Below are 16347 nucleotides of genomic sequence, written 5' to 3'. Positions count from 1 at the left end.
TTGAGGATGCTGTGCTCTAGGCTGCGGGCCAGTCCCAGGCCCCTGAGTTTCCATATTCAGTTTGCCACCGGAGCCTCTGAGAAGCTCAGGGGAGCTCTTGCCTATCTCTAGCTCATGTGTCAGGATTATAGCCCTGTTTTCCATGTGGCCATGGGAGCATCTAGAAACCATCAAGCAAGGTGGCAGAGAAGCCAAGAGGCAGAAAAAGGTGATGAGTGCGGAACAGTCCTAAGCTGGAGTCCCTCTGTGTCCTGACTGCACACTCAGGGACAAATCACAAAGCCCTCAGAGCTCCTTGCAAAATCAGAGTGGCATGAATCACCATGCCTCGCCTGTGGAAGACTCCCGTAAGTGGGAGTTTTGCTGTCATTTGCTATCATTATGATCAAACTGCAAGCTGAGGGTTCCGCGGGGACATCTGGAGAGAGCCCACAGCTTCTACACACTTCAAGTGAGCCTGAAGAACACGGCAGAAACCCGCGGGCATTGTGGAGGACTGACTTTTCCCATGAACCTACTAGTTGCCAGGCTTCTTGGAAAAGAGTTACACAGGCTTATTTAATTTTCACAAATTTTCTAAGAGGGGAGCACCATGTCCCCATTTTACAGACAGAGAATTGGGCCATGGCTTAGGGAGGGAGGATGAGTTAGGATTTGCACCCAAGCCCGAGAGCCTCGGCAGCCGGAGGAAGCATTAACATCACGAGCCCCCGAAACCATCATTCCCTCGGGATCGGGCAGATGCCCACCCCCCCTTCCTCCATTCAGCGTTTACCCCGGGGCCACCCGTCTGCGTGTCTACCGCGAGCCTCAAAGGCAGATTCTTATTCTGGTCACCGGTTTATTCCCTGGGATCAGCGCGGTGTGGGGCCTGGAGAGATGGCCTTCTGGATCGGTAATAACGCATGAGCGAGGTTATGCGACTGTAGGAATTCAGGCAGAATCTCTCTGCCTCCTTTTTCTCCCGTTACACGGTTGAATCCACCCCTACCTTATAGGGCCGTTTTGTGAGAATCAAGTGGAATAATGTTTGTAAAGCACTTGCCGCAGGGCTGGCACATTTGGCTATCATAATCAGCATGTCTGCTAGTTCACCATTACACAGCCATTGCGGAGCAGAAGCTGGTGCGTAGTCAAAGCACACCTATGTCTGTTGTAAGATGAAAGAAACGCAGGGAGGCAGGGAGGCAGGGAGGGAAGGAGGAATATTTATTTAATGGATGAATGAAAGGATGATGTATCTTATAGACATTAATTAATCCAGCCCTTTGCTTTCTCCAGAATGCCATAGAATCCATATTGTTAGGGTTGCCAGACTGAGCGAGTAAAAATACAGAATGCCCAGGAAAATCTGAATCTCAGATAAACAATGAGTACCTTTTTCAATACAAATATGGCCCCTGCAACGCTTGGGACGGCTTATTCTAAAAACTTACTTGCTGTGTATCTGAAATTCAGATTTAACTGGGTACCCTGTATTGTATTTGGTAAGTTTAAATGCTGTTCACCCTGAATGTGTGTTTTTATCAAGTCACCCAAAACAAAGGTGGCAGTTATTGGACTAGAATGCATTTTTGCCCCGAATTTTAAGGCTAGGTGTGCTTTAAACTTGTATACTGTATTACACGATAATGACTATAATTTCAAGTCCTTGTGCATTTTAGATTCATTGATTTGCTCTTTGTTTAATTCCTATTATTCGAGAGCGTGTGGTTTTTAAAGGTATATGCAGATACTTACTGAAATCGTTTTAGATTACTTCTGTCCTAAAATAGGGATGCGCATTTAACATCATCTAATTAATTTTTAATGAAAAGTTGCCTTTAATATTTGGCAGAGCCTTTAGCAGGATTTATGACCTATCTAAGAAAGGAAAGGAAATTCAGGCCAAAATTTGCGTCCCACAGAGAACAGAGATAGGGCAAAGCTCCCAAATTTTCCATAACATCTTGACCATGCTTTCTAAAACATCATGTCATTTTGTACAATTTGCGCTATCATGCATACCAACGAAAATTAGAGTTCTGGATAACAGTGATCTCATTTTGTGATCATTTAAAAACCTATCTGCTTAATTCTAAGCAGTGGACAAGGTACTGTGTGGATGCTGTCCTAAGGGAGGACCTCAAAGGTGAAGGAATTTTTCCCGTGCGTGGCCAGAGGAATAGAAAGTCCCCCTCCGTGCAAATGTGGGAGCTAGTCAGGCAGACTGTAATGTCTTTAGTATTAACACAAACACACCATGCACACGCACCATTTTTTGTGTACACATAACACACGTATACACCTATAGTTCTGAAAGAGTCTTAAATACTCAAACTTTCTTTTTCCTTAAATACTCAAACTCAGTCCTATTTCACGAGCACAGCGTCACGGTGTTTATCTAAGAACGGAGCTTTGGTTTCATATAATGGTAGCTCTCTAACGTGGGGCCTCAGAGGTCCAAATCAGAAATATTTATTTTGTACACATGCAGAGGGATGAGAAAAGAGCTACCTTAGCCATGTGTTTAACAGATTTGTTAAGTGCCTTTTATGTAGGTTTTTCCAAATGACCAGTTTACCTTTGCTTCCTGAACAGACATGCATGTTTCAGATTTTGACTAAGGCTTTCTTTTTCTCCCATCTTTCTATTTACGTATCGCAGTGTTTTGGCAGTGATATTAATTTTTTTCAAAGAATGATTACAGACCTAACAGGTGGAAAATTGGTCTTTATTGTAGCACAAATAAACATTCCCTATTTGTCCTCTTCACCATGGTTTGGACCTACCACTATGGGATTGGAAACATCTCTCTTCTCCCTGGGTATTCTGTATATATCCACCCTTTTTTTTTTTTTTTCACCAGAAAAGTATAATAGCAAGTTACATACGATATAAAATGTTATATAGCAAATAAATAGAATGTTGCCAAGCCCCAAGCTCACTTATAGAATTTAATAGATGAATTTTGGCTTTTCTTTCAATGGTGTGAGCTGAACAGATCATGCTTGGAAAGCAAGAGATGAATCTGCTAGTAACACATTTTAATTATCATGATAAAAACATGCAAACAAAACAACAGTCTTCATTTGGACCCAAGGAGCCGTTAGTTATAGGATGGGGTCCCCTTTTATCAGAAGCTGTTAGATCTTCTCAGTGAGGGGACAGTCCCAGATTTTCACCCTTTATTTCCTCTTGACCATCCTCAAACTTGGCACCCCCCCACCTGGCCGTGAGGTGAACCCAAAGCCACACCACGGAAGTACCTCTCCTCTGCCTGGAACTCGGCTACGGCTCACACTTTTGTGGCTTGATCCAAAAATCTCCTATTTAGAAACAAAAGCTCTGACACTAGGGGCTAGTGAGGGCTTATATGTTACACTGACTGCTGATACTCTTACTGTGAAGTGACCCAAAGAACGAATCGGTCACCTCGCGTGATGGAAACTGGACTCGAACGTGCGGAAGCTTTAAGTCAAGTCAGGTCCCTGTCTGTGGGGCCCGAGGGGGAGGACAACCTGAGTGTGTGTGGGGGCCCCTAGCATGTAGGGGGTATCATGCTGAGAGAAGGAAGTGGACAAAATATAAAAAAAAAAAAAAAAAAAAAAAAAAGAAGAAAAAAAAAAAAGAAAAAAAGAAGGCGATGAAAGGAGTGTGTGAAGGACCCAGCCTGGAAAACATCTGAAAGCGGCCGGTGGGGCCAAGTCTGCCAACGTATTTGACCTTGGCTTCTGTCCTCTTTCCTGGAGGTGACATAGAGAGTCTGGGCACTGGTGACTATACAAGGCACAGAACTTCTATGATACATGACACAGATGAACTTGAAGCTGTGGGACCGACCCCATGCGCATTAGCAATGGGTGTTCAGAAAGTCATCCGTTTCTTTAGGTACAGGAAACTCAAGGGTGTGCAGTTCAGCTACCTTGGTTAAACGTGGACACTGAGAATAGTCTATCTTAAAGCAAACCAGAGGACGAGAGAAGAAAACACGCTTCCTCTCTCTGACCTCCGTGTTCTGTAGAGCATATTTTCCTGCCGTCTGACTGACTACATAGGGCAGAAGCTTTTTCCCAACAAACCTAACGGAGGCAAGAAACAGAGGGATGGGAGAGAAGGGAGCAATCGGCCCGAAAGGAAGCTGCAAAAGCATGAATTACAAGTAATAATAATCATCAAGTTCACGAGCTGCTGGAGCGATCTCTGCATAGCAGCTGCCCCCAGGAACTCTACAGGGTTCGTCCTGCGGCTCACCCTTCGCTCCAGTCTAAGTCATTTGCATCGCTATGGGAAGGCGAGGGGGTGAAACCGGACAGTGACGGAGTCCGCACGTATTAACTAAAACGAGGTGTAGCCTTGGCTGGACCTTCAGAGCTGGGCCCTGGGTCAGGAAGGAGGTCACGTACCACGCAGCGGGGCTCTGTGAACTCCATGTCTCTGAACCCATTTCCTGCTACTCATCACCGACCCTAACCCGGGGACAGTGAGACGCTTAGGACTTATGTTCTAGTCTCTCATACCAATAAGTCCTATTCCAGCAGGCTACTGTCCTCTTGGTACCGAGACACACGAGCTGCCTCTACACGGACCCATCTCCCATCAGGACGTTCCTCACAAGGCTACTGGGCCATCACCTGGGAGCAAACCCGTACCTGCAGAGCTACTCTTCATCCACGTCCGTTACAAACTGTGAATGGTGCTCGGGTGACTTGCTGTGCGTTTTGCTTAGGTGGAGTTTTACCGCGTGTTTGCTCACAAATGTCCGACAGCACAACTTACACTTGAATTTAGAGTCTGTATCCTCTTCGCCAGCTATGGTTTCCGGAGACCTCTGAGCCGACGACACGCGGGAGATCTCTGGTTCCGCCTTGCTTTGCTGCTCCACGGCCACGCGGGTCATGTCCTTCATTTGGAAACCCAGGTGCGACTCTAAGTGACTGATGTAGGTAGAAGGCGTTCTGAACTGGGAGGCACAGTCACTGCAATAAAAGATAGGGTGTCCCTTGTCCATGTTTTTCAGAAACTTCGTCCCGCCCGTTTTCCTCAGCTGGTACTTGACGTTGGCCAGCCAGTGGCTGATGGTGGTCATGGAGAGCCCCGTGAACTTGGAGATCTGCATGCGCTCCTGAGGGCCCAGGTCGGAGAGCAGGTACTTGCCCTCCGACGTCTGGAAGAGGCTGGAGGCGAACTGCGCCTGCAGAATCAGGAGATGCTGAGGGTTCCAGTTGGACTGCCGGCCTTTCCTCTTATGCAACGTCGACACCTCGCTGGAGACGTCCTCGAAGCGCCGCACATCCATTTCCAGCTTCACGGGGGGCCCGCGTGAAGAAGCGGCGGGCTTGGGCGTGGTGGCCTTGGGGAGGACCTTGACCATGTCGGCGATGTCAGACAGAGCGTGCTTCTGAGGGGGGGACGTGCAGGATTGTGCTTGCGAGGACTCGGCTTTCTTGCTCTTGGACTTGGTCAGGTCGATGGGCTGATCGTTGCTCTCGAACAGGTAGCGCCTGGACACGCTGGCCGGCCGCGTGGGGGCAGGACTCAGGCCCTGCTTGTCCATGACGCTGAGAGCCGACTTGTGGAACATCGAAATTGTGCTTGAGCTTGGGCTGGAGCAGGAAGGGGAGCGCAGGGGTTCCGTGGCCTTGCCCAGGTGGTTGTTGAGGACGGACTGCAGGGCGCTGAGCGGGTTGATGCACGGCAGGGCCGGCGCCCGCGGGGGGAGCGTGCACCCGTTGCTGAGAGAGGGCGCGGGCTCCAGGGTCGGCCGTTTCTCCGGCTCGCCGCCCTCCTCCCCCAGCCTGGCCTCCTCCTTCAGCAGGCAAGGCTCGGCCTTCTTGGATTCCGACGGGGTTTCGCTTTTGGCGAAAGCGTCCCCATCGCTGTGGCTGAAAGGCGGCGCCTCCTCCCGGGGGCTCTCTTTCCCGCCCTCCTTGGCGGCTTCCTCTTTGTCGTCCGGCTCCTTCTTCACTTGGGTGTATGGGGCCAGGTTGGCGGGCACGGAGACCAGCGGCATCACTTTCCACTTGGGGGCAATGGGCCTCAGCTTGTTGGGGAGGTTAGGCCGGATCTGCAGGACCTGGGATCCCAGGGGCAGAGCAGGCTTGGCGCCCTCGGACAGCTGGTAGGCTGCGTGGATGCTGGGGTACGCGCTCCAGCTGGGAGCCCCGTTCTGGGCCTTGTTGATGGCTGTGGTGACGGTATTTTCCAGTGACTTCAGAATGTCCCCTCCGCCCTTGGAGCCGTCCTCCAGGTCCTCCTCCCTTAGGTACTGATATTTCACCGTGGGGTCTAAAGGCTTTTGCAGGGGATCGTCGTACTCCTCCCGTTTCATGCCTTTCTCGTCCTTATTGCTCTCCTCCGGTTTCTCCTTCTTGCCCTCTTTCTTCAGCTCAGGGGTTGGGGCTGCCCCCTCGGAAGCGGAGTTACCCGAAGGCTTGGGAGCGAGCGAGTCACTGCTCGGGGCGTCAGACAGCGACTGCATCTTCTCCACGGCCAGGGGGTCCAACACCAGCTGCTTGCCCTTCTTGGAGGCCGAGCTGGTGACCTTGAGGAAGTGGCCGGTGACCATCATGTGGGTGGTGAGCTGCTGCAGGGTGTCGTGCGAGCTCCCGCACTCCATGCACTTGAGGATCTGGGACTTGCAGGCTTCGAACTGCCACGTGTAGCTGGCGCCGTTCTGGTAGCCGTAGCGGTTGTTGGAGGAGAGCTGCAGGCTGGTGGGCTTCTGGGAGGAGAACGGGTCCGCCAGCGAGCCCGTAGTCGAATCGGGGGAACACGGCCGGTTGACGTCGAAGACGCGCTTCTTGGCCGGAGTGACCATTTTCGAGGAAATGGTTGGGACTGGCTCCTTCAAAGGCACTTTTTGGTAATGTTTTGTTTTTATCATGTGGACGCTCAGGTCTTGGAGGGAATCGAACGAGTCGCCACAAAACATGCACTTGAGAACCTTCTGAGCGTCCTCCTTGTCCATATCCTGGAAAGCCCGCTTCCGGGGCTTCGAGTAGCTGGCGGGGCGCAACTTGTCCTTCTTGCGGTTGTCGTCCTGGTAGTGGCCCGTCTCGTTCATGTGCACAGTGAGCTCGACCAGGGTGTCATAGGCCGCGCTGCACTGCCGGCAGCGGAACCGGCTGGCCCCGGTGAACACCGTCCCGCACATCTTGCTGCTCTGGCGGTACAGCTGCACCGAGCTGAACAGGCTGGGCTTCCCCACCGACCGGGACGGCAAGTTCTGCTGGAGGCTCTTGGACAGCGCGTCCTGGTGCCAGTCGAAATCCGTCTTGCTGCTGCCATTGCGGGTGTCGCAACTGCGCCGCTCGCCGCTGGACAGCTTGAAGCCGAGGCCCAGGCCCGACCAGTAGGAATCCGACAGGATGTTGGCATAGACGGCGGTCATTTTATCCATGCAGTTGTGGCTTTCGTTGGGCAGCTTGGGGTGCACGCCGGCTTTCTGGTCCGAGGCATCCCGACCGCAGACGCTCTTGGCGTCCGACACCGGATCGCTGGCATCGCTCAGCAGAGACTCGTTCTCCGCATCCTGGTTGGACAAGTGGCTCCCGGGAGAGTTCTGGTAGCTGAAGCAGCCCTTCTGCTCTGGGCCCGTTTCTAGCTCCTCGTCTGTCCCCGGGTCATTGCTGCCCTGAAACTGAGCTACTGAACGGCTGTCCTCCTCTTCCTCCTCTTCTTCTTTTATTTCCTCCTCTTCCTTCAGCTGTTCCTCCTGGGCGTAGCCTGCGAAGGAGAAGAAGAAGAGATGTGGTAAGATGACAAGTGACCTCTGCCGTCCCAAGCTCCCCATTGAGACTCAGAGCTTCCGAAACGGACGGGATAGCCGTGGAGTTTACGTTTTTGTGAACTGCAAGCCACGGACACGGGAAAAAGCCAAATGATATCTTTTGTGCTATCTCATGTCTTTGTTTTTAATTGATAGAGGAGTCACGCATCTTTTAAATGCCCAGGGTCCCAAGTTAATAATTTTCACACTTAAGGGGTATCACTCCAATGCTCCAACAGTGGGACAGTCTCTAAGTCCATAGGTAGGACTTTCAAGAAAGCTGGGTGGAAATTCCAACCCTACAAAGACAGATCTCTCTAGAGAAGGACATTGGCTCATAAGAAAACTAAGACTTGACCCTTAGCATCTCTGTGGTAGGGTTCCTCAAGACACTGGGATATACTGGCATACAATTTCTTAATAAATCATTGTTGAGTGCTCACAGGTAATTTAGATGCATGGCCATTATATTTTTGATAGCCAGTCTCTTTTTGTTATAACATTTTTATTTGTAGAGAGTCACACAGCAGAAAGAGAGATTATGGAGTATTGAAGGAAATCTTCCATTGATAGCTGAAAAATTATGTAAGCTCAGCAAACATAATGATTTTAAAATAATAGCAAATGATGTCGGAATGGGAGATTTGGGGAATATCCTATTATTCTCAAACAGGTTTATGAAGACCTTTTCATACAAGGCTGAAAATGCCCTCTCGATCTTGTGCCTGTAATTTCAAATGCTTTGTGATTTGTGGGTACCCGTCATGAGATGCCAATTATACGTTTGATTTGTAGATGCAAAATGCTATTGGAGATGCATGCCTTCCCTTCTCTGAGAGGATTTAGGGCCAGTAATTGCATAGGGAAAATGAAGGCATGAGAGAGCGGGTGCAAAGGGAATTAATGGGCAAATATCCATCAACAGATATGGGGAAAGTGACTATTTATGCCCATGTGTTCATTTCCTTCACCTGGCCTTTTCAGAGCCACGTGGATAAAATGTAACTAAAGAAGCACAAAAGCAAAGGAGACTCAGTCTTAGATTTGCAAGGCTTGCATGATCTCAGTGCAATGTTTTCTCCCCCTGTTAGCCTCTCTCTCCCCTCTTAGTGCAGGTGGGTCCTTGGGAGAAACCCTAGGGTGGGGGCGCATTTCCGTTCACCAGCGAGAAAGCTTGAAAAAGGGAGATCAGGCGTGGAGGTCTGTCCTGGGAGGCGGGCAGAGGGATTTAAAAGACAAGTGATTTTTTTTGGTGGGGGGAGAGAGAAATAAGTTGGCTCCAGCCAGACACTCCAAAGGTTCCTGCTGTGGCTGCTGAACTACTATCTCCTAGGAACTTTGCTGACAACCGCAAATGCCTTCTTTCATTTTGTGTGATTATCCACGTGAAGTGGGAACTATGACAAAATTGAGGCTCTGAGATTAAGAAGTTTACTCAATGCCACAGAACTAGCGTCTCAGAGTAATGACATTTCTCTGGTCTGTTTGATGAGAGAATCCATGGTCCTAACCACGCCAGCCCACTCTCTATGACCAGCCTCACCAATAAGAAAACTTCGTGGAGACCCTAAAGTTAAAGGTTCATTGAAATGTCACTAGATTGACAATCACTTCGGAGAGGAGAACTATGGGAATGCTGGAGATAAGAGCCCATGATTTCAAAGGCATTTGATATAGGGTGCCCGGGTGGCTCAGTTGGTTAAGCATCCGACCCTTGATTTCAGTTCAGGTCATGATCACAGGGTGGTGAGACCGAGCCCTGTGTCAGGCTCCATGCTCAGTGGGGAGACTGCTAAGGTTCTCTCTCTCCGTCTCCCTCAGCCCCTCCCCACCCCATGTGCACTGTCTCTCTCTCAAATAAATAATTTTTTTTGAAAAAGCATACCATAAAAAAAGAGGAAATGAAAAAACAGTTTAGCCACTAGGTTGGTGGTTTTGCTAATTATTGTATTGTTACTGGTGTTGTGTTATTGCTTTCCTAGCAAGCTGACAAGTTTTTCGTTAAACTGGTGTTGCTGGTCTCCAGTTCCATACATTGACTTGAAAAAACAAAAGCTACTCAATCTAGTTGGGCAACCATTCATCAGTGGTCACTGCTTGCAAGAAAAACTCCGCTTCAAACAGCTGGATGTCTACGTTAGACCCCCCCATCCTCACTGCATTTGATTTTTCCAGGACCAATTTGTATGTTTGTAAATGAGTATTTGGTATGTTAGTCATATCATTAAGTTCAAGGAGGATGCCTATTATAAAATTAATAAATGAGTTGTTACACAGCCAAGCAAAATACTCCAGAGTCAGGCAAATTTTATCAATCAAACAGGGTCACTTTTGAGAATTCGAAGAGCTTTATTGCTCAAAAACTGGGACAACACTCATTAGCCAAGGCTGTTCCAGGCCAACCGAGACATACAGTTACCACATCCCTGAGTAGTATGATCATAGCATCACAGCAACACATGCGTGCACGTGCGCATGCACACACATACACCCCTATACACGCAGAGCCAGCACACACATACACTCCTACACACACAGAGCCAGTGGGGGGGGGAATCTATTAGGGGGAAAAGAGGACTTTCCATCACTGCAATGGGTTAAGAGCACGGTCGGGTTTTACACATCTCAGTATTTGTGGTGCCTAGCACAGGGCCTGACATTTGGTGGGAAGCAAGTCATGTTATTGTGCGTGTGCGTGTGTGTGTGTGTGTATAAAGGAGACATGCATGAGTGTATGTACACGAGTGTATGTGTGCACGCACACTCCTCCCACCCCAATCTGCCCACCCAATATAGTCATTTTCACACAAGGAGAAAATAGGTGGTTGTTTTGCTTTTTTTTTTTTTTTTTTTCCCCCCCCGGCTGACATTTGGAAGCTGAGCTTTCCGGACCAGCTCAGCTCTCCAATCTACTTTGTCCTTCTAAATGGATTCCCCAGAAGAAAAGTCAGAGACAGCAAACGCCTCCCCCACAATACAGATAAAATTTTCTGCTTAATTAGGCATTGACATGTTTACTATAACCTTTACAGAAGAGTAACTCGTGCTGAGAGACCCTTTTTGTCTGTTTTCTTCTGCAGAACAGACTAAATCTCATGCACCCGATAAGGTAACGCATTGAAAAGCTTCATAAGAAAGTGCCAAAGCATCCGTCAAAGCGAGTGTATTTTAACGATGGCTGAGGGTTCCAAGGAGTTTTTAAAAACACATTTTAATATTATACATTTAAAGCCGTTCGCTTGACTTCAGTGATTTCGTGTGCCACCGGCGGCTGACGCGAGGGGAAAGACAGCCAGAACATGGTGATCTGGGTACGTAATGAGTATCTGTCTCTCTCTCACTATCGATGATTTGTTTAATACGATTGCATCGTGTGTAAATCTTGGTAAAGTGGATGAGTGGCAAGTTTATTCTTATGAATACTTATTCAACAAAAGAAGATGATCACAATTATGCGAAGGCACAATGAAAAGAACTGTTCTCTGGAGAACCTCCTTGTGGATCTCAGGTTCAAGATCAAACTCTGTGGTGGCAAACATCTCCCTTTCCAACCGAAATTTCGAATCTCATCCCTTGCTGCTGCCGGATCCTGGCCACATGATGCTTGCCCATCCCCAAGATGGCGAATTCCTAAGCAAACCCTCTCAGTGCTCTAAGTGATTGACTCCACGGATGGTTTCCCTTGTACATGACCACCGCGCCGACTGTGCCGCCATTATTCTTCCCTAGGGTGAGGAAGTGGCCTTCCTGCTTCTGTTTCCTCCAGATTGTTTTTCAGAGAACAGCTAGAATATTCTTTCTCAAAAGAATAAGCTATTGGGTGGTGATATTGTTCTGTTTTAACCCCTGCATTGTTTTTGTGCTGCATTAAAATGAAATCCAAACCCTTTGCATGGTCTGCAGAGCTTGTAGGACTTGGCCTCGACCTCCCTGCTTGATTTTTCCATACCCTCATTCTGCTTTCCACGCCCGAGGGGTGACATTGTACTCGCTCCTTCCTGAACCTGCCAATCCCTTCCCTGATGTGGTTCTCTGCAGCTGCAGACCTCTCTGCCTGGAAAGTTCTTTGGACCTTCACGCTGTGATTCCTTTTCATTCTTCAGGTTGTGCTTACAGGGTCTCTTCTGGAGAAGCCTGTCCTGACCAGTCTCCCCTTCTCTGCATAACTCCAGATCACATCTCCCTGCTTACTGAGATCCGGTGGCACCCACCCGACTCTGAAATCCTCTGGTTTCCCCACGGCTTGATTCTTTCCTCCCACTAAATGCGAAGGGGAAATATTTGTCTCCCGGGAAGACAGAGACCTTGCTTCTCCCAGCACTCAGACTGCACATTGGTGCAGATCGGTGTCCACAAATTATCTGAGCGAATGAATGAATAGATCATGCAAAAGCAAAAGGATTATTCCAGTTGCAAACTCCACCCCCATGTGCAACTGTTACCTGTTACAGGCAACGCTGCCTCCCTCCCCTTCAATATAGATCAGGTGAGAATTACAACCATCCCCGACCAGCTCCTCTCAACAATAAAACCAGAACAATCCCATAATCCCATAAATCATCTTTTCAGACCAACATAGCCACCAACGTTCTTGTTGCTAGAAAGCCCTGAGCTGTGAATTTAAACTTTTAAGTAGCAAGACTGAAAAGAAGCATCAAGACTGCAAAGCATCAGAAAATGTGCTCTTAACGTGAACAGACTTTGAGTCAAAAAAGACTCACATGGGGTCACCTGGGTGGCTCAGTGGGTTAAGCCTCTGCCTTCAGCTCAGGTCATGATCCCAGGGTCCTGGGATCGAGTCCTGCATTGGGCTCTCTGCTCAGCAGGGAGCCTGCTTCCCCCTTACTCTCTCTGTGCTGCTCTGCCTACTTGTGGTCTCTCTCTCTGTGTCAAAGAAATAAATTGAATCTTAAAAAAAAAAAGACTCACATGTGGGAACTTTCAAAGTATGGATGAGCTTTGTCATGAATAAAGTACACTAGCTGCTCCACGATATAGATCCTGCAAATATTAAGCTGGTCTTCTCCTGAATTCTTGATTTTACAAAAAAAAGTCACCTGAGAAATATATTTTGCATGCTGTGAATTTTTTACCCTATTAGTATATGGTTAAAATTCAGAAATAAATCCCTAAATTTAGAAATTTTCTCTTCTATCAAAGGTTAAAAAAACAAACAAAAGAGAAACAATTTTTTTTAAATTATGATTTCAATTGTTCCAAGAATGTCTGTCTCTTCAGAATGAATTAAATGAAATTGTGCAAAATAATTCCTGGGTGGCATGGTGGTAGATAACAGATTTTTTTTTTTTTGCGAGGCATACATTTTTGTCGTTGTCTTGAAAAGCCACCATGAAGTGTTTGCTGCATAAACACTGACAGTTTTTACTTTTTTTTTTTTTTAAGATTTTATTTATTTATTTGAAAGACAGAGATCACAAATAGGCAGAGAGGCAGGCAGAGAAGGGGAGAGGAAGCAGGATCCCCGCTGAGCAGAGAGCCTGATGTGGGGCTCGATCACAGGACCCTGAGATCATGACCTGAGCTGAAGGCAGAGGCTTAACCCACTGAGCCACCCAGGCGTCCCAAACACTGACTGACAGTTTTTAAAGGGGCAGGAGAGGTGGGGACAGTAATAAAATCAAATTCAAGAAGGTCGATTTTCAAAAAACTAAACCAGAACTCAACCAAGACCTCATTTGAAAACATATCCAGTGGTGACAGGATCATTTTCACCAATGTAGCCCACTAAATGACAGTTTAAAATCACACTAAAGTTCCATAGTGCGTAGAGCAGCCGTCGACGTCGAGGAAGGGTTCGCGAAGACTTCTCGCCGTGGGCCCCGTAGGTATGCCACATGGCGACACGGAGGAAGGTCTCCCCGTCACAAGACTCTAGTGTTTTGGTGACTGTGGTCTAGAAACCCGTGAATATGTACATTATTATTGGCACTCATTGGCACTCTGGCTGGCAGGCTGAGTAAAGAGATAAGATTTTGTTCAAGGAGGTGGAGGTACTTCCCGTGGTGGCCGGGCCCGAGGGAGGGCCCTGTGGAGCCAGGCTTGCGGGAGCCGAGGCTCTGTGCTTCAGCACGTGCCGGGCTAGAGGGCCAAGAGGGGGGTCCCCGACATGCTGCAGGAGCACAGATATCACATTCTGAGACTCTAGCGACCCCCCAGCCCAGGCTCCATCTCCCTGCAGACTGGGGAGATCGTCAAAGCTCACGTACCTTTCTAAACAGGACCATTTTCAACAGGGAAAACACCGTTCACAGTATGTGGTTTTTCAATCCCTGTCCCACTACACACAACTCATTCATGTAAGGGTGACGTGTACACACGGGTCCAGAGAGAAGGGCTTGTTCCCTGCGGCGGAAGGTAGGAACTGAACAAAGCGAGATCCTTATTTAAAGAATGGTGGAGAGGGGCTGGGTGCAGTGGTGAGGGGTGGGGGGTGGGGTGGGGGCTTCTCCCGAGACCGTAAGTGCTCTCTAGAGACGGACCCAGAGCTTTCTGAAGGTCACTGAGAACGACGCATCTCTTTTATTATTTCCTATAGACCATTTGGTTAATGGAAACATTTTACTTGTAATGCTGAGGTGCATAGCAGGTGGGGTCTGAGTGAAGCAAAAAACACATCCATTTAGTTAACGTCTCTTCTTGTGGGCACTTTTCTGAGCCCTTTTCCAAGCATTTTGCACCATGAAGCTATTTTCTCATCTCGCTCTGTGTCTTGCTCTGCGTCTTGGTCATCAGCGAGCAAAGGACAATGCGAGTTTACATGAGGGGAAGGGGATCCTCTGTCATCACCTTGTGGTTCATCTGTTTATTAATTTAATCAAGAAATATTTACTTTGCAGCTACCACATGCGAGACACTTTAGTCAAGTTCCACTGGAGCGCCCGTCACCGGGTCTCCAAAGGCCGAGGACAGTAGAGGGATGAGTTGTGGAGAGAAGCCGGACGCTGCGAGGCTGGGATAGAACGAGGTCACGGAAGGGGAGGTGGAGGTGGCCAGGTAACCGAAGTGGGCCAAGTAGGCCAGACGGAAGAAAAAGAATTCTCAGCTGCAAAGGTGAATGTCGTTGGCACTCATTTAGATAGACGCAGGGGAGCTGCGGGCCGTGGGAAATTTCCATCAGAGCGAAAGGGTGTGGGACTAGCCATGGGGTGGGGTGGTCTAAGGGCTGCCAGAATTGTGTGGCTACACCTTGCCGATGAAACCAAGTATATCTGGGACCCACCCGACTGCACCCTCGGAACCCAGGGATCCAGGGCAGGCAAAGAGTGTGAAGATTGGGTGCGCTCTGCTGGTCCTTCTGTAGACCAGATCTTTGACCTTGATTCCTTACCACGTGGAATAAGGGTGATAGTCCCAAGCCTGCCCAGCTCATGGGGCTCTGTCGGGACACAGAAAGTGGATGGTAAGCCCTCACTGCACAAAGCTTGGTCCTTAGAGCGGCAGCAGCATCACCTGAGAGTGTGTTAGAAATGCAGACTCTCCCCCCAACCCAGGCCTACAGGGCAGGAGGCATTTCACAAGCTCCCCAGGGAATTCCTCCACGCAGACAAGTTTGAGAAGCCCCACTGTGAACTGCAAAACTGTTAATTAGTGCCACAATATTTAGCAATCTGCTTCTCTCTCTCCCTGTGCTCTTATGTGTGTGTGTGGGGTACCAGCTCTGGGAGAAGACAAGGCATCTTTGAGAGGGCCAGCCCCCGTCCTCTCCAAGAGCCAAAAGATGAAATGCCTGGGGCCTTGACCCCTGCTCCCAGTTTACACTGGGAAGCATGGAGCAGGAGGAAAACAAAAGTTACTGATTCAAGGACTGACCCATTAATGAAGAACTAGGATGGCCCCGGGGCCGTGGCATCAGGCAGGTCTCCCTTCAGATCTGCCACTTACTCCTTCATGGGAAAGTTGCTAAACCTGCCGGAGGCTTCGCTTCCTTGTCTACAGAAATGGGAATGATTACACTGTCTACTTCATAGGAAAGAGAGGAGGATCAAATACGATGACGTATGCAAACCACCAAGGCTGTAGGACAACCTCCCAACCTCCCGGGCCTGTCCGAGGCTTTTTATAAACACGGCATATCCTGACCTCCCACCTGAACCCACAGACAGCTGACATCAGTTGACTTTGGCATCTTTTTATCCCTAAATCCTATTCCAAGCCAACAGCTTTTGGATGATATTTGCATTAGATGTGAACCAGCTTTGTATGTGTCATGCCTAAGAAAGGAGCTTCCTTCAGTTTGGGATTACTTAACATGAAATCATTCTTCCAAGAAGCCAGTGGTATGTGTGCTGGGAACTTCCACACAGCAGTGTACAAACATCGAATAGCAAGTTGTTACGTCATTACCCATAGTGATCGTATCTGCATGCCTCCAGAAGTAAAGCAATGAACCATCCAAGGGGAAAGGTCTATGTTGGAGGCCTTGGGCTTTGCACTGAGAGAAATGACTAATGCTCAAATCAGAAGGTCTAGAAAAACGCTCTGCATTTAGCTACCTACAATATCCATCCAGTGTATAGTCTTACTGTGAAATGTCCTGGTGACAATTTTAAAAAGCAAAAGGAGAAAATATTCATGGA

At 48.4% G+C, this 16347-nt stretch overlaps 1 protein-coding gene across 1 annotated transcript in view; it reads right to left on the bottom strand.

Moving 5' to 3' along the window:
• Positions 1-16347, bottom strand: part of TSHZ2 (teashirt zinc finger homeobox 2) — a 439239-nt gene that overhangs the window by 170376 nt on the left and 252516 nt on the right. Inside the window, exon 3 of the mRNA XM_082744953.1 lies at positions 4632-7707. Coding sequence (XP_082601079.1) covers positions 4640-7707 — 3068 coding nt within the window. The 3' untranslated portion in view covers positions 4632-4639. The remainder of the gene's footprint in view (positions 1-4631; positions 7708-16347) is intronic.

Source organism: Mustela nivalis (genome assembly GCF_964662115.1).
Source record: "Mustela nivalis genome assembly, chromosome: 8".
Taxonomy (NCBI): Eukaryota; Metazoa; Chordata; class Mammalia; order Carnivora; family Mustelidae; genus Mustela; species Mustela nivalis.
The sequence above is the reverse complement of the archived record's forward strand: the minus strand, read 5'-3'. Positions and strand labels throughout refer to the sequence as shown.